Source organism: Balaenoptera borealis (genome assembly GCF_965194805.1).
Source record: "Balaenoptera borealis genome assembly, chromosome: 18".
NCBI classification, from domain to species: Eukaryota; Metazoa; Chordata; class Mammalia; order Artiodactyla; family Balaenopteridae; genus Balaenoptera; species Balaenoptera borealis.
The window spans coordinates 7,028,401-7,055,275 of record NC_138877.1 but is presented as its reverse complement, the minus strand read 5'-3'; the positions used below and the strand labels follow the sequence as shown (position 1 = coordinate 7,055,275).

Here is a 26,875-nt window from a genome sequence, read left to right as displayed (position 1 = left end):
TATGGTCATTTTTATTTCTCTGCCGTGGGTAGTATATAAAACTCCCTCTTTCATTCCTGGATTTGGTAATTGAGCCTTCCTTCTTTTTCTATTGGTTAGTCAGCTAAGGGTTTGTCAATTTTGTTGATCTTTTAAAAGGATTAATTTTAGGTTTTATCGATTTTCTCTATTGTTTTTCTATTCTCTAGTTCACTTACTTCTACTCTGGTCTTTATTATTTCCTTCCTTCTGCTTGCTTAGGGTTCAGTTTGCTCTTCTTTTTCTACTTTCGTAAGGTGAAAGATTAGGTTACTGATTTGTGATCCTTCTTTTTGTGTTAATATAGGCATTCTTAACGATAAATATCCCTCTAAGCACTGATTTACCGGCATCCCGTAAGTTTTAGTATGTTTTGTTTTCATTCACCTCAAAGCATTTTCTAATTTCCCTTGTGATCTCTTCTTTGACCCACTGGTTATTAGAGTATATTATTTAATTTCCACATTTTATGAATTTCTGAAATTTCCTTCTGCTACTGATTTCTAATATCACTCCAGTATGATAAAAAAAAAAAAATCCTTGTGTGATTTCAATGCTTTTAAAGTTATTGAAACATGATCTATGGCCTAATATATGTTCTATGGCCTAATATATTCTATTCTGAAGAATTTTCTATGTGCACCTGAAAACAATGTGTATTCTACTATGGTTGGGTGGGCTGTTCTTTGGATGTCTCTTAGTTCTAGCTGGTTTATAATGTTGTTCAGGTCTTTTACTTCCTTGTTGATCTTCTGCCTAGTTGCCTAGCTAAACTTCTGCCTAGTTTCGACTTGTTATTGAAAGCAGGATATTGAAATCTCCAACTATTATTGTTGTATTTTCTATTTCTCCCATCAATTCTGTCAGTTTTTGCTTCATGTATTTTGGGAAACTGTTGTTAGATGCACATATGTTTGTAATTGTTATGTCTTCCTGACGGACTGACCCTTTTATCAATATATAATGACCTTCTTTGTCTCTTGTGATAATTTTTTACTCAAAATCTATTTTGTCTAATATTAGTATAGCCACTCCCGGCACTCTTTTGGTTACTATTTGCATGGTATACCTTATTCTATTCTTTTACTTTCAAACTATTTGTGTTTGAATATAAAATGGGTCTGCTGTAGTGAGAATATAGTCAGATCATGTTTATTTAATTCATTCTGCCCATCTCTGACTTTTTACTGGCATGTTTAGTTCATTTACATTTAATGTAATTACTGATAGTATTTACATTTGCCATTTTACTGTTTTCTGAATGTCTTATGTCTTTTTGTCCCTCTATTCCTCCATTACTGCCTTCTTTTGTGTTAAATAGATATTTTTCTATAGCATTTTAATTCCCTTGTTGTTTCCTTTATATGTCTTAGTTATTTTCTTAGTAGTCTATACTGCCTTGATATTTACATAATCAGTTACTTTTACTGATACTCTATTTCTTCCATGGATTTGAGTTACTGTCTAGTGTTCTTTTATTACAACCTGAAAGTTCCCCTTTAATATTTCTTATAGGGCAAGTCTGGTAGTGACAAATTCTCTGTTTTTGTTTTCCTGAGATGTCTTATTTTTTTCTCCTTTGTTGAAGGATAGTTTTGCTGGATATAGCAAAACTATATGGATGGTGGTTCTTTCAGCACTTTGAAAGAACTAGCTTCAGGCTTCCATGATTCCTGATGAGAAGTCAGGTGTTAATCTTATTGAGGGTTCCTCATACATAGTAATTCATTCTCTCTTGCTGCTTTCTTTGTTTTGGCTTTTAACAGCTTGACTGTTGTGTGTCTGGCTGTAGAGCTCTGCATTTATCCTGAAATATACTGACCTTCTTGGATGTGCAGATTAATCTTTTAAATTAAATTTGGCAAGTTTTGGGCCACTGTCTCTTCAAGTATTCTTTCTCTCTCTTTTCTCCTTCTGGGACTTCCATTATGCCTATGTTGGTACTCACAATGAATAATCTGAAGTCCTGTTCATTTTTCGTCATTCATTTGGCTTTCTGTTCCTCAAATTGTATAATTTCAATTGACCTACTTTCAAGTTCACTGATTCTTTCTTCTGCCAATTCAAAACCATTTTTCAGCCCCCATTATTGTACTTTTCAACTCCAGAATTTCTATTTGGTTCTTTTAAAATTATTTCTATACCTTTATTTATATTCTCTATTTGGTGAGACATCATTCTCATCCTTTAATTCTTTAGACATGACTTCCTTTCATTCTTTGAATACATTTATGATTGCTGACTTAAAACATTTGTCTAATAAGTCCAACATCTGAACTTTTTCAGGGACATTTTTAATTGTTTTCTCCCTGTGACTTGGTCATACGTTCCTGTTTCTTTGTGTATTGCGATTGTGTGTTGAAATTCGATTTAAAATAATATAATATGGCAACTCCAGAAATCAGATTCCGCCACTCCAACCAAAGGTTTATTGTTGTTGCTGTTTGCTTTTGTTATTCCTAATGCTATCTGTCCATTTCCTGGACTAATTCTATAAAGTCTATTTTCTTTACCATGTGCAGCCACTTAAGTCTCTGCCCAATTTGCTTCATTAGTCAGCTAATGATGGGACAGAGATTTCCTTAAATGCTTTGAACCAGTATGTCTCACAGCCTTTGCTGTGGGCTCCGTGTGTATGCTGACATGGGCTTTCTATGCCCTGATGACAGTTTACAACTCTGTCTATTCTTCCTGCTTGTGTACAGCCTCAATGTCAGCCAGAGGTGATAGATTAAGGCCTTCTCAAGTCTTACTTAGGCATATGTACAGACTTGAATATGCATATGGGCCTTCTAGATTCTAAGGAATATGTCAAAGTTTTTCACAGCCCTCTACAGATATCTCTTTTCCCAATTATTCCTTTTCAGCTTTTTGGTCAACCTCCTGTTAACCCCAACCGGTGTAGCCGCCTCAGGAAGCTGTGCTGTTAAACAACTGCCACTGATCATTTCTAACAAATCCCCTAAGGGTGTTTACAAAGAATGAGTTCTGAGTCAGGAGAAATAAAAACAAGTTCTGAGCTTTTCAGGGAGTTGCCAGACAGATCATACAGTGACAGTTTTCTAAGAATGGGGCATTTGAAGAGCTCTGAACCTACTCTGTCCCCTCCAGTAGCTTTTACCTTTCAAAACTACCGTGGTGCTGGGAAGAGGTAATGGGAATAAATTTAAATGCCACAAAGGTCACTATTCTTACCACAATTCAGTCTTTTTTCTTGAATAAACACCCCCTGGATTGTTGCAAGTCTTTGATCAATTTCCAGAGTTCTATAATAGCTTATTTTGACAATTTTTGCCTCACTCAGTGAAATTTTCTTCTCACTGCTGTTTTGGAAAAGAGAATTTACACAATGTCCTTACTCCAACATTCCAGAGGTGGTTCCAAGATAAATGATAATTTTAAAACATAAAAATTAATGCAAAAAAAAATCCATGGTGAACAAAATATCAAAATTTTAAATTAAAACACAACCAGTAACATGATCAGTCATGCTATGACACACTGAAGCCTTACCCAAAAGGAAAAATCAGATACTGATCTTGTCTTTCTTAAATTTTTGATATTTTGTTTACAAATTTTTGCACTAATTTTAATTTTTTAACCATATTAAAATATTATTTATTTTATTGCGTAGATTTTTAGTACCCCCTTAAATTTTGTGCTTGAGGCAACTGCCTGACAAGTATCCTTCTAGTCCCAACCTTGGAGATCGGTGATTTTCAGATCATATATCTCCTTTCTTTTTTTCATGCTCCAAACTGAGATATTAGTTCTACCTCACATTTATATTCCATTACCATATCTTGGGTTGTCATCAAAATGATAATTCTAAAATCTAGCAGAAAAAGTTCAGTATGAAGTTTGGGGGTAGAGCACAAAGCAGTTACTTATATTAGACTAACCTCTTAAAACTGCTAATAGAAGCAAATTAGCTTTCTCAGTATTAAACTCATTACTAGCTACCAGTTAAACTAATATAAATTTTTTTATTACTTGCTAGAGTCTTTAGGAAATTAAATGTAATTTTTGGCATGTCTGCCATACATACTTCCTAAAATATTATGCAACACTAATACAAAATGCATCAAGCTTAGAAATATTCACTTCAATCAAAATTATTCTCTTGCATGATTTCAGTTCTCAAATTGGCTTCCCCTGAAAATAAACTGATAGAAATATAAGAATTAGGTACAAAAATATGTTTGGCTTAATATGTGGCAACATTTCCAACCTGAGAAGACAATTATTTGTGTGTAAAGAAAGACTGCCTGTCTTCAGAAGCTATTTTGAGTAATTTCAAACAGCCTAGTACAAAGATAATTAATTCTGGATGATTTGAGATTACTCCTCTTATACTGTCATTTAACAGAGATAGTGCTCATATTAAGTTTTTAGGTTAGTCCTTTGCAGTAAGTCTAGTCAAGTGTGAAAATTTAACTTCCCTATTAAGTGTTCATTATTTGCTTCTGCTGTTTTATTGCCATTTCTTGTAATACACGGCTCTATATTCCACAATACTTTTGAAAAGCGTTTAAAATCACTATATCAATATTAGCCTGTGTCTGGACAAATTTATTTGTCTGATTACAGTCTTTATAGAAGCTAATACACTATGTTGGCTTTCCATTTCTGCGGGTGAGTCAAAGTTCCCAAAGTCAGCATCAACCTGTCATTAATACTGGCTTAGCCCCCATCACATACACTGCTGGCTCACCTTTAATGACTATGCATACACACTGCTTTGTTTTTCTAAGGGAACTGAACCTACTGGTGCAATGGGTCTGTAGGTGCACACAGAGTGGCAAGACTAATAAGGAGAAGTCTTGAAGGGTCATACAACCTACCCCCTACAGCAGCTGTCCCAACCTTTTTGGCACCAGGGACCAGTTTTGTGGAGGACAGTTTTTCCACGGATGGGGAGGGGCAGGTAGGGGGTGGTTCAGGCGGTAATGCAAGCGATGGGGAGCGGGAGATGAAGCTTCACTTGCTCGCCCGCCACTCACCTCCTGCCGTGCAGCTGGTTCCTAACAGGCCTCGGACTGCTGGGGACCCCTGCCCTACAGGACAGGGAAAGTACATCTACCTGAAGGACAATACTCAATCTTATGTTAAAAAAAAATCACTCAACAGATTAACAATCTCTTCTCCTTCTATCTAGTCTAAACTCTGGTAATAAAACATGAAATAGAAATAGAAATAAGAAAAGAAACAAAAATAATCATCACCTACAGATGATATGACTGTCTACCTAGAAAATTCAAGAAAAATAACCAAAAAGAGGTTAGAATTGATAAGAGCTTGAAAAGTGCCCAGTTACACGATTATATCTTAAAATCAACAGCTTTCTAAATATAAATTACTGGTTATATATATGCTACAATCTGAATGTTTGAGTCCCCCCAAAATTCATATGTTGAAAACCTAATGCCCAAGGTGATGGTATTAGGATGTGGGGCCTTTGGGAGGTGACTGGGTCATGAGGGCAGAACCCTCATGAATGAGATTAGTACCTTAATAAACGGAGCCCCAGAGAGCTTCTTGCTTGCCCCTTCCACCAAGTGAGGACAGAGCAAAAAGGTGCCATCTGTGAACCAAAAAGCAGGCCCTTACCAAATCTGCTGGCAACATGATCCTGGACTTCCCAGCCTCCAGAACAGTGAGAATAAATATCTGTTGTTTATAAGCCACCAGTCTGATGTATATTGTTTTTTTGTTTTGTTTTGTTTTTTGTTTTGTTTTGTTTTTGATGTATATTGTTATAGCAGCCCAAAAGCGCTAAGACAATGTAATATGACCACTATGCATAATATATATAACCGACTGATTATATAACAATAGCCAATTAGAAGAGGGCTCATTCACAAAAGTTAAAGAAGAGTATAACATACCCAGGAATAACCTTAAATCCCCCATTTTCCAAACATGGTAGGGCATGTGAAAAGAAGCCTGCAAAGAGAGAAACCACACAAAGCAATGACAGGCACAGAGAAGAGGCAAGGACACCAATCTCCTATGTATGCCACCTTCCTAATGCCACCTGCCAATCTCCTACGTATGCCACCTTCCTATGCCACCTGCCAATCTCCTAAGTATGCCACCTTCCTAATGCCACCTGCCAATCTCCTACACATGCCACATTCCTAATGCCACATGCAATATCCTATACACACCACCCTCCTAATGCCACCTGCTTTTGTGCTCATTCAGGCTGCTGTTATGCGCCAACCTGCTGGCAAACGACCCAGAGAATCGTAACCTATAAGAAAGATTTCTTTGTCTGTGTCAGGGATAGAAATGGTTATAGGCCAATAGCTTGACAAGGTAAACAGCTATGTGTCCTGCCCCCAGCCCGTCCCCCATGCACCCTGGAAGGCTATGCCTTTCTCCAGCAGACAGCTCCTGGCTGCTGCTCCCCACTGGCCTCTCACCTTTTCCACTGAGGGATCCGTGACCACCTGCTACCAGGTCCGCACATGTGCTTTCTGGTTAGTACACGTAGGGCAGCCATCCAGGCACAGAGGAGCCTCGTCAGCCAATGAGCAAACTCCCCTCCCCAAACCCCAACCAACACAAACACCTTTAGGCCACGGGGTTCTCGCTGGCTCAGTCTCACGCCAGGAGTTGCTCTAGGTTCCTGACATCTTGATATTCCCCAAGAAAGAGTAGGGTGGTTCCCACTGCTGGCATCCTTTATTCACCACAGTTCTATCTGTTCCTAGGGGACGACAGGGAATCCGGGCTGAAATAAGGCTTTCCTGTTGGCCCCTTTCCTACAGCAAGCCAGTGGGAACCATCCACGGAGACACCCAACCTTCCCCCCTACTCCTGGTTTATGTAATGGTCTGGACTGGATTCCAGTTGCCCTGAGAGGCCCTCAGCTGTACCTGATCCCAAACCAACACACCACCTAAAGCCCAAGAGTAACACCATCACTCGCTGACACAGCCTCACGTCGCTGGAGAGGAGGGTCCCAGGGCAGGTCCAAGAAGCCACCGCAGGAGAATTGGGAGGGGTGGGCTGCTGCTTCAGGGAAGCACTGGCCGCAAGCCTGCCTGCTGCACCGGCCCCCCTCCACCCGCTGCTCCTCACAAGCGCCAGCCCAGCTCCGGCCTCCGAGGGCTCTGCACCGGCCCCCTCTGCACCGGCCGTGCCCCAGCGAGGGCAACACTCTGCCCGGACATCCACACGGCTCCCTCCTCCTCTCCTTCGGGGCCCTACTCAGCATCCACTCTCGGGGAGGCCTTCGCTGACCTACGTGTCCCAGCAACACTCACTCCCCACCCTACGCTCCTTCTCCTCCTTCTCTGATTTCCTGTTCTCCATAGCGCTCTCCCGACCTGATACGGTACACATTTTACATAAGTTTGTCCATGACACTGTACGCTCCTCTGGGGCACAGTTTTTGTCTGTTGTGTTCACTGCTCTAAAATACCTAATGTCTAGAACAGCGCTTGGCACAAACAGACACTGAAAAGTTTCCGCTGGATGTTATTAAAGAAAAACAAAGCTAGATGCTAGTTAAAGGCAGTAAAGACAGAATTTATTCAGTATATACTGCAAGAGGAAAAGAGACTTCAGTATAAAACTCGGCTCAACTTCAATCCACGAGGAGGCAGCCAGGTGTTTTAAAGGAAGAACAAAAGAGCACAGACAGGGCTAAGGCAGAGTCACAGAAGTGGGCAATTACCAAAAGCAGGTAGTGATTGGTCATCCTCAACGATGTTGTGTGTCAGTTTGTCCTAGTCTCCTAGAGACGGGAGACACAGGCCCTATCCTTCCTGATTACATGTCAAAGGAACGGCTTTCAGGTCCTTGAGAAGGATACTCCTGGGTGGTAGGAGATACGTATACATCTCAAAGGAACAGAGAATGCATCGTAATTGTACTGTTTTTCTACTAAATGCTGAATAAAAGGGAAATCGGGCCCCTCCTCAGGTGTTGGCTGGAACAAAGGGTAAATCCTTTTGGCTGACTTGAGCTTTTCCAAACAGAAACTCAAGGGGGGGACGGGTCATCCCAGGGGCGTGACCTCAGGGGGCTGGAAGCCAAGTTAGAGTTTTCTCAAGTCTCCTGGGGGGCCGGGGGACAACACTACACGGACAGGATTGTGTTAAAAGCTGCAGTTCCTGTAGGCCAAGGTTGAGGCCTAGTCAAGAGGAGGGCTCAGAGGAGTCTGACTAAAGTTTGGTCAAGGGGAGTGACTTTGTAAATGGGTGGGTGGGTGGGTAGGTGGGTGGATAGATGGATAGGTGGGTGGGTGGAGGCTGTATAAGGACCGGTGGGAAAGGGGTCAAGATGGTAAGATCTGAAGCATCCAAATTCAGATATGAAGTAGAAATTGCTTCAGAGAAAAAGGGAAAATCCTCCACTCTTTTCAATAACCCCCTCTCCAACATTCCTGCGGCAGACATAATACGACTCCCATTTACCCATAAAACTGCTAACGGGAACAAGTCAATAGTTTATCCTAGCCCTTCCCAGCCTGCACTTGTTTCCTGCAAGATATTTTCCAGGCCTGAGTTTGCTCCCTGTTTAGAATTCATATTGAAGACAGATCCTAAGGAGTTTACAGGAAGGTCTCCTATGGAGCTGATGCTATCTGTTCCTATTAACTTTTTATTAATGAAGCATCTTTTGGTAGTTCATTTCTTTCTCCCTTTCCCCTCGGCAGCGGTCTCTGAGATGTGGAAGGGCTTTAACCCACTTTCCTCCCTTCCCCGCCCCCGTCTCAGCTTCTCTCTGCCTCCGGCTCGGCTCGGATGCAAAAAAGTCCCGGTTTGTGTGAGATCACAAGGCACAGCTGATTCACCAGGTAACCACCTGAGCCCTGGGTAATAGCAGTTTGCATTTTCTCAGCAGCTCAACTACAATATTGGCCAGATTTCTTTTTTTGTCTTTTCATGAGACTACAGACGTTAAAATAAGAAAAAGCATTTTTCAAAGTTAACATTTGAACATAATCAGGAGACAGCAGATTCAGGGTTTATGGAGCCTTACATTTTTATGACGGGACGCGGGAGGGGGCAGAGAGTGTCCTCCTTATTTTAAAAAAATCCAAAATTACAAATACAAACTTCTGTGACCATGTGAGCACATTGCTAGTGGCCCTCCCAGGGGCTTGGACGAAGCCGGAGTGAGGGGCCCTGAAGCTTAAGATTCATTAGCTTCCCAGTCAATGCGCCTCTGCTGGGAGATACAAAAGACTAGAGAGGTTTATACCGCAGCATTAAAATCTCTAGAAAACCGCTAAGCATAACAGTCTTCTCTTACATCAATCCTCTAGACGCTATTCTTATCTCTCTTCCACAAACCTCCGTCCCTGCTGTTCCCTCTAATTTGGCCACAGCAATTCATTATAAAAGCGCATGTGCTGGGCTGGGGCTGTGCATCCGTCCCCTGTTTTGGCTTTAACAATCCAGTACTGTGTCAATTATGTAATAGCCAAAACAGAGAGTTGAACGCAATAGTCGTAGCACTTACGTAAGCCTTCACAAACCATCCCTAAGATCTGCCCCCAGATTTGGGTATTTGGAATTACATGAAGTAGACAGAAAACACTGATTCAGCAGCCACGTCTATTTCCGACCTTAAAGACAATAAAAGCTGTTTTGCACTTAATTTGCTAGTCTATATTAACATAATGAGTTTTGAATTTGATGGAGCAAACAATCTTTAATAAGACATGATTGTCTTTTCACGTAAACAAAAAGGAATATCCTGACACCGCTACTCAACTTCACTGTTACCTGTGCACAAAGAAATGTCCCACTCAGGACTCTGTGACATAGTCTACATGGAATCATGGGTCCCCAATAAACATCAACTATTCCCTGCAGGTTTTAAAAAAATTGAGAAAGATATACAAAATACAAAAGTGTACATGCTATAATTCTTCAACACATCTTCTTTTCAATACCATTCTCTCTCCATATTTCTAACCACTTATTTTTTACTTTCCTTAAACCACTGGAGCCACACCTTAGGCTACAAAGTGACAAATTGAAAAAAACAATGCTATCCTATGGGTCTCACCCCTGGCTACACATTAGAATCACAAGGGAGTTTTTTAACATTACAAATGTCACAGCATCACCAAAAACCAATTGGAACAGATTCCTGAGATGTGGGACACGAGAGGAGGTGCCCAGACCTCAGTATATCTGATATTTCTACTTCTGTCTTGTTCTTCTCTGAAAAAAAACCCATAAATACAAGTAGAGATATTAAAGGTTATTTAAATCTTTAATAACTGGCAGTTCATAATTACAAAGTTTCCATCAGCTATAAGAAATAAAATCATTCACTAGTTTAAAACCCATAAAGGATATCTGTGGGATCTTTTTTATTACTATCAATAAGTAGTCAAAGAATTTTCACCAAGTTTCTTAACAGCCCTTACAAAACTTACTCTGTTTTTTTAATGTTTTACAATTGTACCTAATGAGGTCAAAGAAACGGCCCTATATCATCTTAAAGGGTGTCTCCAGCTAAGACCGTGCTTATCTTCCAGTAAAGTTTTGGTTTAAAGCAGAAATTATGGCTCTGACTTATCTTCACCCTCTCTTCTTAGGTGCTCTGGTAATCCCTTTTATAACTTTAACAATGAGCAAATATTTTTTAAAAGCACTTATATAACACAGAGTACAGGCGCCTTTGGTATCCTGCCAAGAGTACTTCTTTCCGTGTTTGTATTTAAAATAGAATGGTAGTAACATCACTTATGTGCCTGAAATTCCTTCTGTGCACAGGCTCAGAATGAAAAAATGGATGTAGCAAACCGCTTCACTGCTTTACCATTATAAAGCTCAAAGGAAATAACACATTCGTACTAAATTAAGATGAAGACACAGAACAAATTATCTAAAGCCGGGGGTGTGGGGCGGGGAGGGATTCGGTTGAACTCACCTACCAGCCCTTCTAAAACAGAGAATGTTTAACCTGGCAGCACGCGAAGGTGCCGAATGAGCTGCAATACCTCAGCGCGAGCAGGTGATGCAGGCAGGCGAGAACGAGGGCTGTGAAGACCGAGAAGCCAAAATAAACACTGCGCTGCCCGGAGCCCCCGCGGCAATCACTCCCCGACTCCGCGCGGGTTCCCAGAACGCCGGCAGCGGAGCCCAGCCCGCCCCTGTGCACAACTGAGAAGAGGATTCGCTCACCTGGGTGGGAAAGAGCCAAGGAAGATGTCCAAGAAGCCAGCACTGCCCTTCAACAGACTCTCATCCCGGACCGGCTTCCCACACGCCTCCTCCGCCTCCTCCGCCTCCAGCTCGAGTTTTCTATTTGGCCACAGGTCTGGCTCCTCCGAGGAGGTCCGCAAAGCGGGGGCGACAAACTTGCCGGGAGAAGCCGGCAGAGGTGGCGCAGGCGGAGGGGGCAGGGACGCCCCCGCGCGCGGAGCCGGCTCCCCAGCCGGGTCCCCGCCGCCCGCCCACGCCCGCTCGCGCCCCGCGCTCACCTCGCGCCGGCACCGCCCAGGCCGCCGCCCCCGCTCCGAGCGCGCGGCGGCCGCGGTGCCGACGGCCGGGGACCCGCCGACCGGACGCCGAGGCGCCCCCCGGCTGCAGCTGCCGCCCCTCCGGCCGCCTCGCCCGGACAAAGAGAAGCGGCGGCACGAGCGGCAGCGAAGCCCGGGCCTCCGAGAGCGCCGCGCAGCCCGCGCGCCTCGCCGGCGAGGTGCGGGCGGCGCTGACAGCGGCCGGGCGGCGAGCGGGCCCGCGCGGGAGGGCGGCGCGGGGCGGAGAGGCGCGCACCCTCTCCCGGCCTCCCCGAGACGCACACGCCGGGACCCGAGCCCCGCGCCCCGCAGCCGTGCCGGGGAGCCGCAGCGCCCTCTGCCGGCCGCGGGGCCGCCGTGCGCGCGCCGTCCCGCTCCGGCTCCGGCGGTGGGATTCCTGGTGCACGAGGAGCCCAAAGATGACCTGTGGAAAGGTTTGCGGAAAAGGCAGACGTTTCTTTCTAGAACCAGGTTTATTTCTGTGTTTAATAAGCACCAAATGTGCCTAACACCGGTCGAGGGGTTCTAGAGGACCTCTTAGGAATAAGTATATTAATTTATGTCTCAAAGAAGTGCTCCCGGCTTCCTTAAGCAGTGCACGTGGAAGGTAAGCGAGATCAGAAAACTTCCGCTGCCTCCGATTCAAATGTCAATGGAATAAGCTTTTGCCGTTATAAAAATGAAATGTGGGTGCTGGTCCTCGCACTATTTAGGTGGGTTTTTTTTAAGGGCGGTGGGGAGGTTTGTTTCCAAAGTACCATGTTAAGCAATATTTTACAGCAGTTAATTTTTGAAACATTGCTGGACTACTTAGTGAAGGGAAATCACACCACTGTCTTTTAAAAATATTCTAACAGCTCTCCCTTCTCCTCTGGAAGAATCTAGGGCAGATTTCAAGCTTTTCCTGTCACTTTCAGCTGTTAATAAACAGTCTGATCCTCTGGTATTAAAAAGTCCAGTCCAATCCAAGTCAAAACTTCCGCCTCATTCCACCTAAGCCTACCCCACTCCCCTCTCGCCACCCAGCAGCTCCCAGCAGGACCCAAGCTCAGAGGCCTGCATGGGGAAGGGAGAGGCCTTTTCCTGCCTTGTTCTACATCCCGGGCTAACTCTGTGCAGACTGGCTCATCCAGAATGGCACGGTGCGGAGCCTGCCCACCTGGTCCTGGCTTCCGAGTCAGCTTCTCCACTGGTGGTGCATCTCTGCAGGGGTCACGTGCCCAGGCAGGCAGACCCAGGCGCCTTCCGCCCTGTCTATCCAGGTCACGGCCACAGCAGCAGGCCCTCCTCATTCCCCAGTCACAGGTAGCTAGCTCTGACCAGCCTCGCTCTTCAAAGCTTGTCTCGTAGGAGTTAGGAGTCTCTGAGTGCATGTATGTCCCCAAACTCCGGGTGATCCATGCCAAGCTCTCCAAGTAGTTCTCCAGAAGCCTTTCTTTGGATGAAGGGGCTGGTCCTGCCCCCTCTCCCTCACAGCACCCTGTAATTCTTGCTACCAGCCTCCTCCCTGATCACTCCTCTGCCTAAACCCTTACTCATCAAATCCTACAAAGATGGCCCAATGCCTCTATTTAAAAGGTGAAGACTCCTCTCTCTGTGGTGGCCATGACGTGTTCTTCTCAAATCTCGAGAGGATAACTGATGGCCTCCAGCCGTCACATCTTTGGATCCACCACGGTGCTCACACCCAGGTCACACATCCCCCCAGCTGTTCCCTGCCCATGGCTGAGCACGGTGGCAGCACTGGGGCTGGGCCATTTCACAGGACCCATTTACTGGGCAGCCTTTGTTCTGAAACTTCCCATTGTCGTGACAAGACCTTCTCAGAACTGGCCCCAGTCTGTAAATGTGCAATATCTGGTCATTTTTATTCAATCTGACAACATCCATCTTTTCATCTGTAAATATACCTCATTTAATTACTTAATAATTATTATGTAATTATATCCATTATTTGTATAATTGAACCTACTTCTGCCATATAATTGTGAGCTTTCTACTGGTCCTGCTTTTTTTTGGATCTTTTCTGCCTCCCTTAGATGACTGAGGGAAAATTTCCATTGTTTTCTATTTCCTGTTACAGAAATTATACATTCTGTATTTTCTTCCAGTAATTATTCTTAAACTTCTAACATGTATAGGTAACTGGAAAGTCTAATTTTTTATATCTCTGTGCTTCTCCTGAACAATAAAGGACTTTTGAGCACTTAAACTTCAATTGTCCCCTGCCCATCTTACATGACATCATGCAAAATTTTATTTGATTTTTTTCCTCTGCAAATTAGACAGTGTTATTATTATTTTATAGTCAATGTTTGCTTACCATTCCTTCTTGCATCTCAGATCTTCCTTCTGGAATCAATATCCTTCTTTCTGGAATACATCATCAAAAATTCCTTTGTGAATGCTTTTTGGTGATAAACACTCTCCAGTTTGGTTTCCTAAAGATGTCCTGATTTCATTTCCATCTTTGCACGATAGTTACCCAGGTCTACAGTTCTAGGTTAACAATTACGTTCTCTTTGGGCTTCTGTCACTGCTGCTGTGACGTCAGCTGCCAGTTTTAGTTGTTACCCCTTCAGGAGCGACCCATCTCCTCTGTCTGCTTTTACCATCTTCTCACCGTCTCTGTTGTTTTGCAGTTTGCTTCTCTATGTCTAGGTGTGGATTTCATTTTACTTCTCTTTTTTGTGGTTTATTGTGCTTCCTGCATCTAAGAATTCTTGTCTTTTACCAGTTTTAGAAAATTCTCCAGCACTCTCTTCTAATATTGATTTCCCCCATTCTATCCTTCTGAATTCCAATCAAATGCATATTATACTTTCTTATTCTATCCTATGTGTCTCAGTGTGTTTTGCTTATTTTCCATTTCTTATTCTCTGGTTCTCTCTCTCTCTGTCTCTCTCTCTCTCTCTGTCTCTCGCTCTCCTGCCAGGTCTTTTTGAAGGACCTTTTATGGAATGCATCTCAGAAATGTCCTTCGGAGATGAAAGGGAGAATCTCTTTATCCACTAACTTCCATTTCCTATTGGTCAATGGTGGTGCCATAAGTCGTAACTCACCTACCCTTCCAGAACATGCAGGTGTGAGCGATGAGGAGTTCCCACAGGTACTCCATGCTATGACATCAGATGTTTCTTCAGGGAAGAGAACAAGAGCTCCCCAGGACAGACTCAAAGTGAGGTTCTGTCTAGTTCTACTGAAGAGAAGCTGGTCTAAGCCTCTTGAAATTGGTTGCTGCAGCAGCGGCTGGAGCAAATGGTGGGACCAGGGGCATTTACAGAGGTCCACAAGCAGTGGCCAGCACAGATACTGACTGCATGTTTTACTGCAGTTTTAAGTGTCTGAGTCAGAAGTTACTGTTTTCTTAGAACGACCAGTCCTCCCATATATCTGGAAAGAGAACAATCACACTGGTCTCTGTGCACATGCCTGTGGAGTGGCCTGGAGAAATCTCACGATATGAAGAGAAAAGCACCGTGTGTGTCAGAAATCAGAAGGTATGACGTTGGCCGTGTAATCTAAGCAGCTCACTGAGCTTCTGTGAGCCCTGGTTTCTCCATCTATAAGGCGGGATAATAACAAATGCATTACTTACCTTATAGGACAGGAATCAAAGTGGTAACAAATATAAAAGCATTTTATAAGCTGCAAAATGCCCTAACAATATAATTTATGATAATTGTAAACATTAAGGCTTATTTTGGTGTCCTGGCTACTCTCTGCACCCCAGGCCCCAAGCCAAAACTATACCAAGTTCTGGGCTTTTGGTAAGAAAAAAATTGATGTGAGATAAATGCTTGAGAGAAGGAAAGAAAACAATAAAGCAGCTATGATGGCAGTTTTTAAAATGAAGCAGATATGTTGCAGTGGTATGCTTTGTCACCTAAAATGTAACTAGGGGCAGGGATGTGGAAAAACTGGACCCTTGTGCACTATTGGTGGGGATGTAAAATGGGGCAGCTGCTATAGAAAACATATGGCAGTTCCTCAAAAAAACAATAGAATTACAATATGATTTAGCAACTGTACTTCTAGATATATACCCAAAGAATTGAAAACAGACTCAAAGAGATATCTGTACACCCCTGTTCATCGGAACAGTATTCACAATAGCAAAAAGGTGGCAACAACCCAAGTATCCACTGACAGATAAATGGATAAACAAAGTGTGGTATGTACACATAATGGTATGTTATTCAGCTTTAAAAAGAAAGGAAATTCTGATATATGTAACAACATGGATACACACTACTATATGTAAAATAGATGATCAACAAGGACCTACTGTATAGCACAGGGAACTCTACCCAATATTCTGTAATAACCTAGATGTGAAAAGAATCTGAAAAAGAATATATATATATAACTGAATCACTTTGCTGAACACCTGAGACTAACACAACATTGTTAATCAACTATACTCCAAAGTAAAATAAAAATTAAATTTAAAAAAATGCAACAACATGGATGAACCCTGAGGACAATATGCTAAGTGAAATAAGCCAGACACAAAAGGACAAATATTATAAGAGTCCACTTACATGAGGTACCTAGAGCAGTCAAATTCATCAAGACAGAAAGTAGAGTGGTGGTTGGGATTTCCCTGGTGGCGCAGTGGTTAAGAATCTGCCTGCCAGGGCAGGGGACACGGGTTTGAGCCCTGGTCCGGGAAGATCCCACATGCCGCGGAGCGACTAAGCCCGTGCGCCACAACTACTGAGCCTGCACTCTAGAGCCCGCAAGCCACAACTACTGAGCCCACGTGCCACAACTACTGAAGCCCACGCGCCTAGAGCCCATGCCCCACAACAAGAGAAGCCACCGCAGTGAGAAGCCAGCGCACAGCAACGAAGAGTAGCCCCTGCTCGCCGCAACTAGAGAAAGCCCGCGCGCAGCAACGAAGACCCAATGCAGCCAAAATAAATAAATAAAATAAATTAATTTAAAAAAAAAAAAGGAAGTAGAATGGTGGTTGCCAGGGGCTGGAGGAGAGGGGGTGAGAAGTTATTGTTTAACGGGGACAGAGTTTCAGTTTTGCAAGATGGAAAGAGCTCTGGAGACGGATGGTGGTGACGGCTGCACAACGGTGGGAATATATGCCTCGGAACTGTACACTTAAAATGGTTAAGATGGCACATTTTATATTATGTATATTTTACCACATGTAACCAACAATCAAAATAATATAGGAAGCAAAGGATGGTTTTCATAACAACTACAGCCTCTGCCTCAAGGATCAGTGGGATCCTCCCTGCCTCCTTCCCGGGCCAGGTGACCCAAGACTGCCAGGCTCTGGGGCCTGTCCTGTGTAAGGCTCGGGTGGCGCGTGTGGACGTCCCCCATCCAGTGACAGGGAGCCACACCTCCCCAGTCTGAACACTGCCCGGCTTCCAGGCGAGCGGACCACACGAAGCCCGAAAGCATGTTTCTCCTAAGCCCTGGGCCCCGCACAGGAGGCTCTGGAATCCCAGCTACTCCTCATGCCTCTACTGCGGCTCTGGGCCCACCAACCTGGCTTCGGGGAGAGCGGAAAGCCTTTCACCCAGAGCAGGGAAAGCAGAGCTGGAAGACGAGAGGACCAAAGGCAGACTTCTCAGGCTTCTGACGGTGTCGCTGGGAGCTGGACTTAACTGTCCGTCTTTCCTTCCTCAACATGTTCATTGAACACCGGTTTCAGCTATTAAATACTGTTAGCACCACCTCCAGTGTAGATTACACGGTTGGTTCCTGTTCTTGAAACCTGGCTCTAATGTCCAAGAGTTTAAAGATCTTTTTTTCTCCTGAAGTTTGATTATGGTTTAGAGTACTGTAGTTAATAGCCTAAAAGACCCTGGCACAAACTGGGTTGACTGGGTTTTGCCTAAAATATGCACACTGTCTTTCCCTGTTTGCCCTGAAGGTCAGTCTTTCCTCCAATTTGAGGCTGCTCAAATGATACAAGTGGTACAAAAATCATAATTTCTGTCCCTAGACCTAAGATAAATTCCCCCAGGCAATTATATTTGACATGGCTGAAACATCGGTAGAATAAGAATGGCTGCAATCCTCTTGATGCTACTTGAATTTTAATGCATTATGACTCTCTTGACAATGTGACGTTAGTTTAGGGCTATAACTAAAATACTGCATATTGAAAGACATGTTCTTTGCTTCCCTTTGCTTATTTTGTGTACTTACAGTGAAATAAGCTTCAGTTATTATGGCAAAGCCTATTGAAAAATGTATACATAGATTTTAACACTATAGCCTACAAAGAATCTTTTCCAGGAAATCTGATACAGTCAAACCAGTTTTCCCAGATTCCCTAATTGTTCCCTAATTGTTATTTTATGCTATAGTGTCTAAAAACCAAATCACAGAAGACGTTGCAAGAGGCTTTTTCTAGGAGAATGGAAATCGCCTAGCATTTTACCTAGGATCTCAGAAAGTCATTTCTCTGGAGAGCAGTGAATACTGACCCAAAAAATCAGACATGGTTACAAAATTTGCACAATACTGGTACACAAAGTACTTATATTCCTCCAGGCCGCCCATATCTTGACCAGTTTGCTCCAAGAAAGGTCTTTTCCTCTTTCACCAGGTGTTCATTCCTCCACAGGCGCTTACTGGGCACCTGCTTCACCCCAGCGCAATGTGAGGACCCGGCTGACCCGGTCCCTCCTCTCAGGGAATTTACCTTCTGCATAATGACAGCTGGAGCGAGGACTGCGGAAGAAGTAAATGGGATGACGTGATGGAAACTTGGAGGGGGTGGGTCTCCACTTTGGACATGAGAGTGTCCTCCACTGGTACTGTGTACGCCTGGCTGTGCCTCTGGTTGCAGGGCTCAGAGGGAAGGAAAGTGACAAAGTGCCCAGGTAGGAAAGAACTTCTAACTACATCTTTGTATTCATAACCTTTTTTCTAATTTTAACAACTAATTTTGAGGTGTTTTTTTTTTTTTATTTCAGGGGGTTTTTTAGCTTTTATTTTCCCAAAATTGAATTATTGGGTTAAAGAATATTAGCTAATGACTACATATATATATAACAAATTATATATGTGTGTATGTGTATGTATTGTATACAGGTGTTTGTATATACTTATATCAAATATTTGTGTGGCATATATATATCATATATGCCACACAACATATATATATACACATAAATAAACAGAGAGATCCAAATAAAAAGGCTGCACCAATTTATACTCCTATCATGAATGTACAAGAAAAGCTATTTCACATTTCTTTTAATCTCCTTTAAAATGCTTGCAAATTTGATAAATATAAATAGTATCCAAGTTCTTTCCTTTTTCTTTATCATATTTTTAAATATAATATTGGAAAATACAGAAGAATATATGTGACATGTGCATATGTTACAGAACAAAATAACACAGGTGAGCCCATAACTCAGCCAATAACTTGCATCCATCCTGAAGAACTCCTCTATCCTCTTGCCTCTTCCTCACTCCATCCCCAGGAGAACCTGTATCCTGTATTTTATGCCCATTATTCTCTTATCTTTCTTTTAAAATAATTTTATCATATATGTATATTATAACTGAATAATGTTTAGTGAATTTGGTTTTTTAGCCTTATGAAACTGATATCATACCTAATGGGGTTCTGCAACTTGCTAGTTCACTCAACATTATGTTTCTAAGATTCATCTATGTTATGGCACATAATTTAAGTTCATTTGTTTTTCACTGCTATATAATATCCATCATTTTCCTGTTGGGTTGTTTTCAGTTTTTTTTAAAATTATAAATCCATATGAACATCTCATAAAAATCATCTTGTGTATCAAAAAGCATTCAAGATAATGCTAAATATTTTTGCAGTGTGCCCACGGAAACATCAGCTGTACCAATGTACATTTCCACCAGCAATATATACCATTTATCCTCATTCTCTCCAACACTTGACATGGTCAGACTTCTTCGCTAGTGGCAAGCAATTGTTGTGGGTATAAATTAACATCATACTGTGGCCTGACTTGATATTGCCCTGATTACTAATGAAATAGAACATGTCTTCTCATGGTCATGTGCCATACGTATCTCCTCTTCTGTGAAACACCAGTCCACCTCTTCTGCACATTTTTTCATTTCTATTTAGTGATTTATCTTATAGATTTATAGAAGTTCATAGCATATTCTGGATTCTAATTCTTTGTTGATTGTACATATTACAAATATGTTCTCCCAGTGAATGACTTAATTTACATTTACATTACGGTATTTTTTGAAGAAGTCTTAATTTTAAAATAGTCAAGGGACTTCCCTGGTGGCACAGGGCTACAAAGTTATAAGTCTTTATATCAGCTAGAGCAAGTTCATCTACCTTATCCTTCTTGACTCTTTAGAATGAACCTGTCAATTTTAATGAAGGTTCCATTCAGATTTTCTTTGGAATTTGGAGAGAATAAACAACTTCATGATGCTGAGTATTCCTTTCCAACAACATAAATATTATTCCATTTGCTTGGGTGTTCTTTAATGTCCTCCAATAAGACCTTATGATATTCTGCATATAGATCTTGCACATCTTTTGTTAAAAGTATTCCTAGTGTAGCAGGTTGCCAATCGTCTCCAAAACTCCATCCCTCTCTTCCTGGGCACACAGCCACCCAAAGAGATTCTGCTCACCCCAGGAGTGATGGTACAGCCTCCAGGTAGCGCCTACTGACAGAATCACTGCTTTCCCTGGACTCAGCTTTTCCTCACCTTGTGCTGACCACAACACTGATGTGCAAGTGGCCCAGTTCTGATGATTCAGATGAGTACAGTACTCTCGGGAATGACCTAGCAACAAAGTGAAAGGAACCTAGGTCTCTGGATGACCTGTTGAAGCACAGCTGTCTGCCAGCCTAGACCAACCACACTAGAAACTTCTCTTTTATTTAAGCCATGCTATTCAGGGGTATTAGTTAGGTTGTGCTATCTTTTTTACACACTGTTAGATTCTGTTTAGTAATGTTTTATCTGGAATTTTTATATCTACGCTTAAGAGTGAGATTGAACTGCAGTTTTCCTTTATTCTTGTGTTCTTTCCTTGTTTTGATGCCCTAAAGTGCATTAAGAATATTTCCACTCTTTCCATCCTCTGGAGGAATTTACATAAGATGAAATAATTTGTTTCTAGAAAATTTAGTTGAACTCATCTGTAAAACCATCTGGATTTCATGTAGTTCTTGTTGGGAAGAATTTTTACTGTGAGTGATTTCATTTTAACACTTTCTTTATAAATAAGTAATGAGTGCTACCTCAATGCAGTTTTAATTTCCGTTTTATATTACTAATAGAGTTGCTCATCTTTCCATATGTCTATTAATTGTGGGTTTCCTATTTTGTGGGTTGCCAGTTTATTTCTTTTTCCCATTGTGATCATTTAGATTAATTCAGCTTCCGCTCCCAGTGTGGATGGAGTACCATTCTCCACCCCAATGATATTGGGCTTGGCCATATGACTTGCTTTGGCCAATAGAACAACAGCAGACATGACACAAGCAAAAGGCTTTAATTATGCTTGCTCAGACTGGTGTATCTCTTGCACTAGTGCTGTCACCATGACAACCAGCCCTGGGTAATCACTGGCCTTAGACTGATGAGCACACTTGGAACAGACCTGTACCCAAACTGCATCCTGGAGCCAAGCCCAGCAAACTTGGAGCCTGAAGAAGCAGAGTCACCCAGCTCAGTACAATCTAAGTCAGCCAAATAGCAGGCTTGTGTGAGAATAAATGCTGTTGTTAAAAGCCAGTGAGTTTTAAGGGGACTTGTTATGCAGTAATATTGTAATAATAGCTGACTAACACATCTATTTATCTATCAGGGTGTTAGAGAATTTCTTATCATTTTTTGTAATTATTAGCTTATATAATTTTAATATATAACTTAAATTAATATTCACATAATTTATATAATTATTAGTTTATTGCTGTAACTATCCCCCCCACAGTAGAGTTTGTCTTGTATTTTGATGGTGTTTCTTAATTTTACACATAGGGAAATTTTACTCATTTTTAGTTAAGTTTGTACATTTTTTTTCCACTGTTGCTCTTCTACTCCTTTTGAAACTAAACAGTCTTTCCCAATTCTGAGATTTAATAAATAATCAATTCCATTTTCTATTTTACAAAACTTTAAAAGTGTGTAATTCTCTAATCTATCTGGAATAAGAGAGGTGTATTAATCATTCCTAGATCCTCTTATTTTTTTTCCTGAGTTCAGTGTGATATATCTGGGACCCCTAAAAATTAATCCCAATTCTAACTGGAAAAATGTTTAAATTGAAAACTCATTAAGATTATATAATAGTCACCCTTTTAGCTAACAGCTTTGTTTTTGCTTTAAATTTTTAATTAAATTGGCATACCAATTTAACTATCCCAATTACTTTGTGTTTAACCAAGCTGAAATTACACTTTCATTTGCTGTCCAATTCCTCTAGAGAATTCAAATTCACCACAATCTTCTAGTAACCCACAGCTTGTACCTTATAAACCAAAATAATTCAATTACTCCCAAAATTTTTTACTATAAGATAGATTATCTTACAATCCTCTTATCTATACAAGTTGAAATTGAAGGAGGCATATTGCACTGTTAGAAGGACTACAAAAACGCTGTGTGAATAGGATCACTGTATTGAAGGTATCCTGCTGTGAGTGAAGGTGTGTCCCTCGGTGGAGCCTTCCCGGATTCTCTAAGGGGAATTTGCTGCTGTTCTCCCTGTGGTCCCGTAGCACAGTGTGTATGGGACTTGCATTGCAACGTACTTTTGTTTACATGTTTGTTCACCCCATTTGACTGTGAGTCCCCCATTGGCAGTTACTCATTTCTAGTTGTCTAGCACCCATCTTGGTACTTGGCTCATAGAAGATGCTCAGTACCTACTGGTTGATTGATCAGCTGATTGGAAAGTTGCACTGGGTGATAGTAAAGTGATGGTGGGCAGCCTATTTGGGTAGCTTCCTTTCTCTTTCCTTTCTGTGAGACCACGACCAATACATAATTCATTTAAACTCTTATACCAGGTCATTCTTTTATATCTCCCACTCTAGGTAGTTATTGGAGTGCCCAAACACCACACAGGAGATAGGAAAGTGGGGATTAAAAAATTCTCCCCAGTTTCTATAACTAAGTTATTCTAGCACCATGATATACTGGAAGGAGCACTGAACTAGGGGTGGGGAGACTTAGGGTCCAAGTCCAGCTCTTCCCCTTAATACCCAGCTTAGAACAGGTCACTTCATTCCCCGGGGCTGCAATTTTGCCATCTGCAAACTGAAATGTGCCACTGCATTGCACAATCTGTTAGGTCTTTAGGACTTTAGCTCTGTACAGAACTACTCAGGATGAGAGTCATTCATCAGACAGCCACACTGCATAGTGGAAGGACATGGGGCTTTGGAGTCAGGTGGTTGGGGCATTGTAACCAAACTGTCAGTTACTAGATTAACAACCTTGGGCAAGTTATTTAGCTTCACTGATGCTCAGTTTTCTGTGGGACGTATAATACCTCTCTTGCAAAGCTGCTGTGAAATTTAAATGAGATGAGGCAGATGAAGCCTGTGGCACCGCGCTTAGACTGCAGTAGAGTCTAGACAGGAACCTCAGTTGTGTTCGTCACACCCCTGTCCTTGCACACAGAGGAGGCTCATCTTTCACCTTTCACTGATGCTCACATACACTACGCGCACACACACACACACACACACACACATGGTGGAATAGTTAAAGACAGCAGAAGTCCAATTTTAATGACTTTTTTCCCATGGTTCTGGTACCATCATTGCCAAAAAGAGAGGCTATCATACAGGCAGTGATTTAATGGTTAAATGCTAAATTCTTGATGTCTTACAATCATTAAATAAATATTCCCTAGGTAATTCCCCCTATGTCCAATAAAATGAAAAATCACCAGATATATGGAACTTGGAAACTGGAGTTATTAGGTTCTTTAAATCCTGGACAAAGATACCATTAAAGTGTGGGGCCCTTCCAATAACTTTTTAATTATAAAGAATATTTCATACACAGTAAGCAATATTACAAGATGGCACAATAAAACAGTATTACCAACAGTTCCAAATGTTATGTTTCTGCTGTACTTTACATCTTAGGTCTGGATACTAAGGTTTGTGATTGCTTGTTTTGAAACAAAACCCATCTACCTACAAGGCAATTCACTTTGGAATCGGTTACTCAAAGTTGCAGCAGGCTTCAAAGCCCAGAGGGAGAACACTGATGATTCAACTATCCCCTCAAATTAGGTTTTGAAATTCGTGATTTGGGAGCGCTCTCTTCACTGACTTTGAGGGAGCGCTAACACCTGGTCTGCCCAGCAGAGGGCAACAGGACCCGAGGAAAAGCAGCAAGAGTATCAGCCGGGCTTTCAACTCAGGCTCCCCAGGAGGGGCCACCCAAGGCCAGGGCCAAGGAGGATGACACTCTTCCCGGCCACGAGGAGCACCAGGGCCAGTGTGGAATGGAAAGATGGGTGCCTTGTCCAAAAGCACCTCAAGTCCACTCCCCTGGACTGCTCTTGCCCGGAGACTGTGGGGACGCCCCCCTCCATTCACGCACAGCTCTTTAGATGTCACCTTCTCAAGGAGGCCCTCCCCAGCTAAAACAGCATCCCGTTCCCCCTCTAAGTGGGACCTGACCCTGGAACCAGCTTTATTTTTCCTCCGAGCACTTACCACCAACACCTGATGTATTATATTAGTCTGCACTTACTAGAATGTCCATGGGAGCAGGAATTTTCTGGAGTTTTCGGTCCATGACTGTATCCCCAGCTTCTGGAACGGTGCCCAGAATGTGTAAACACTGGACTGTTGAAATGAGGATATGTCTTGACAACCACTGATGAGACAAAAGTAAAAACCAAAGAATATCAGTGCGGCAGGGGTCCGAGTTGCAGTTTGTCCCCGCTTGGGGGCCACAGTGGAACTCAGCGCCCAGTACCTCCAGGGAGAAGCTGCAGGGAGACCTGGAGATGGAGCACGTGGAAGTGGGGGACACGACTCCCAGCTGTTGCGTGTCCAGCCTCCGCGTCCTCGTGGTGTCGGCCAAGTTCAAGGGGAAGCCGCTGCTTCAGAGACACCAGCTTGTGAACACGTGCCCAGCAGAAGAGCTCCTGCACGTCCATGCCTTTGAGCAGAAAACCCTGACCCCAGAGCAGTGGGCCCGTGAGCAGCAGAAATAAGGGACCCAGACCTGCACACCTATTAAATTATGGATCAGGGCCAAAAAAAAAAAGAGCAAAATAAAACAAAACAAAACCAAAGAATAACCAGGGCAAGGCCTGCAGCGCATACCTGTCAGATCAGCAGATGGGATGGGAAAGACTCTCCCTTTACCTGTATGCAGATTTGCTCTGAAAGCAGAACGCCGACTGTGCATAGAACCATCGTATTTTCCCATCAACCAATCTGTGATACTTTTACAACATCCTTGGAGAGTGACTGCTTCACTCCTTTTACAGGTGAAATAAATAAAGCCCAGAGAAGTACAGAATCTTACACAAGATTCCAAAGTCACACAACTCCCGTGGCAGAGCCAAATCAAGAAGACCACAACTCAAGCAAGACTGACGTTTATCCTCCTGCTCTTTCCGAGATCGCGCTGTTCCAAACATGGGGTCTGCAGTCTGACCTTTTCATTCTATCCCAGGGTCAGGAAGATAAACTTAGTGGCCCAGCGCCTTGGGAATTGATTCAGCTTGTTTGCAGAGACCAGTCAGCTTTGCCTTGGATTCTGTTCATGGTCAACGTATCAATAATTCTTTTTTTTTTAATAAATTTATTTATGTTTATTTATTTATTATTTTTGGCTGTGTTGGGTCTTCGTTGCTGTGCGCGGGCTTCCTCTAGTTGCGGCGAGCGGGGTCTACTCCTCGTTGCGGTGCGCGGGCTTCTCATTGCGGTGGCTTCTCTTGTTGTGGAGCACGGGCTCCAGAGCACGTGGGCTTCAGTAGATGCAGCAGGTGGGCTCAGTAGTTGTGGCCCGTGGGCTCTTGAGCGTAGGCTCAGTAGTTGTGGCTTACGGGCTTACTTGCTCTGCGGCATGTGGGATCTTCCCAGACCAGGGCTCCAACCTGGGTCCCCTGCATTGGCAGGTGGATTCTTAACCACTGTGCCACCAGGGAAGCCCAATAAGTCTTTATTAATAAGCCCAAGCATATGACATTTCTGAGCAATTGCATATTGAATGTCAAGGGAAAAGATAAGGGGAGTGCATTGTGTGTTGTGAAATATTGCAATAGGCAGGCATATTACAAGTTATGTGATTCTAAGCATTGCTTCATAAATGATCCTTGATCTCTGGCCCCTGTGGAGTTCATTATCTGGCCCTGAGCTGGCACTTATTCCAGCCCATATACTGTAGCTACCTAGCCACAACTATGTTGCACACGAGGCTTTCCTTTGTGGTGAACTTTAATATTCAGCTGAAGAGACACTCTTATTCCTCTAATTGTGTTTTTCTAATTAAATTGCAAATTGTAATTGTTTCTTCCTCTTGAAAGATCTTAGACTTCATCATTGAGTTCCTATGCTCACATATCATCTTAACTATTTTTAAGACATTGGCATGACTAAATAACCAAATAGACCTTGCCCCATAGATAACTTTTGGATAAATATAAAATTTCCTCTTTGACAATAATCTTCTCACCACATGACTCTCTAACAGTGTCTGATGTATAATTATTACAAAAGGGACAAGAATAATACATCAGTGTAAATAAACAAAATGACATGTATTGTACCCATATCTATGAACCACTATATTTCTCCTTTCCTGATCTTTAAAATGGAAGAAGTTCCATTTGACTCTGCTCTACTTAAAGGAAGATTATGAAGATTAATTGAACACTCTTGGAAAAAACAAAAATATTATAGAATAAATTTTGGCGAGCAAAGTTACCAAGTTAATAATAAATTTTTTTACAACATAGCTATCTCATAACAGTTTGATAAAGATGATGAGATTTGTAGAGCACAGAATTTTAAAACTGGAGGAGATTCCAAAGGTGATCTGGCTCAAAATCATTTTACAGAGGAATAAACAAAAATGCAGAAATAGCAAATTTGAGACACTGTTTTAAAGTTTTCCTTTGATAGACTAAGATTATATAATAAGTTATGTTTAGAGAGGGAATGAAACTTCCTATTTAACTCTAGAGTACAGCACAATAGTGAGACACTAGCATCTCTTTGAGGGGCTCTGGGGCTCTATTTACAGCCGCTTCTTTATTCTTCATAGATCAGGCTTCCCGGATCCTTCACGATCCTGCTAAATTTTAAATTGTCAGTGTCCTTCTCAAAATGACTAAACTTAGATCCTCAATCCTATTCTCAC

The 26,875-nt window shown here is 42.3% G+C and overlaps 2 protein-coding genes and 1 pseudogene across 3 annotated transcripts in view; 2 read left to right on the top strand and 1 right to left on the bottom strand.

The window, feature by feature from the left end:
• The window catches only part of LOC309615795 (microtubule-associated tumor suppressor candidate 2-like), a gene marked incomplete at its 3' end in the record, with an annotated part of 335,518 nt that extends 324,219 nt beyond the window's left edge, over positions 1–11,299 (bottom strand). Inside the window, exon 1 of the mRNA XM_082365770.1 lies at positions 11,178–11,299. The remainder of the gene's footprint in view (positions 1–11,177) is intronic.
• LOC309615457 (uncharacterized protein) overlaps positions 11,202–26,875 on the top strand; it is a gene marked incomplete at its 5' end in the record, with an annotated part of 28,327 nt that continues 12,653 nt past the window's right edge. Inside the window, one exon of the mRNA XM_082365128.1 lies at positions 11,202–11,949. Coding sequence (XP_082221254.1) covers positions 11,202–11,949 — 748 coding nt within the window. The remainder of the gene's footprint in view (positions 11,950–26,875) is intronic.
• On the top strand, positions 20,166–25,305 carry LOC309615781 (bolA-like protein 2 pseudogene; annotated as a pseudogene). The gene is made up of 2 exons: positions 20,166–20,181; positions 24,459–25,305. The product of its transcript is annotated as a bolA-like protein 2 pseudogene (transcript).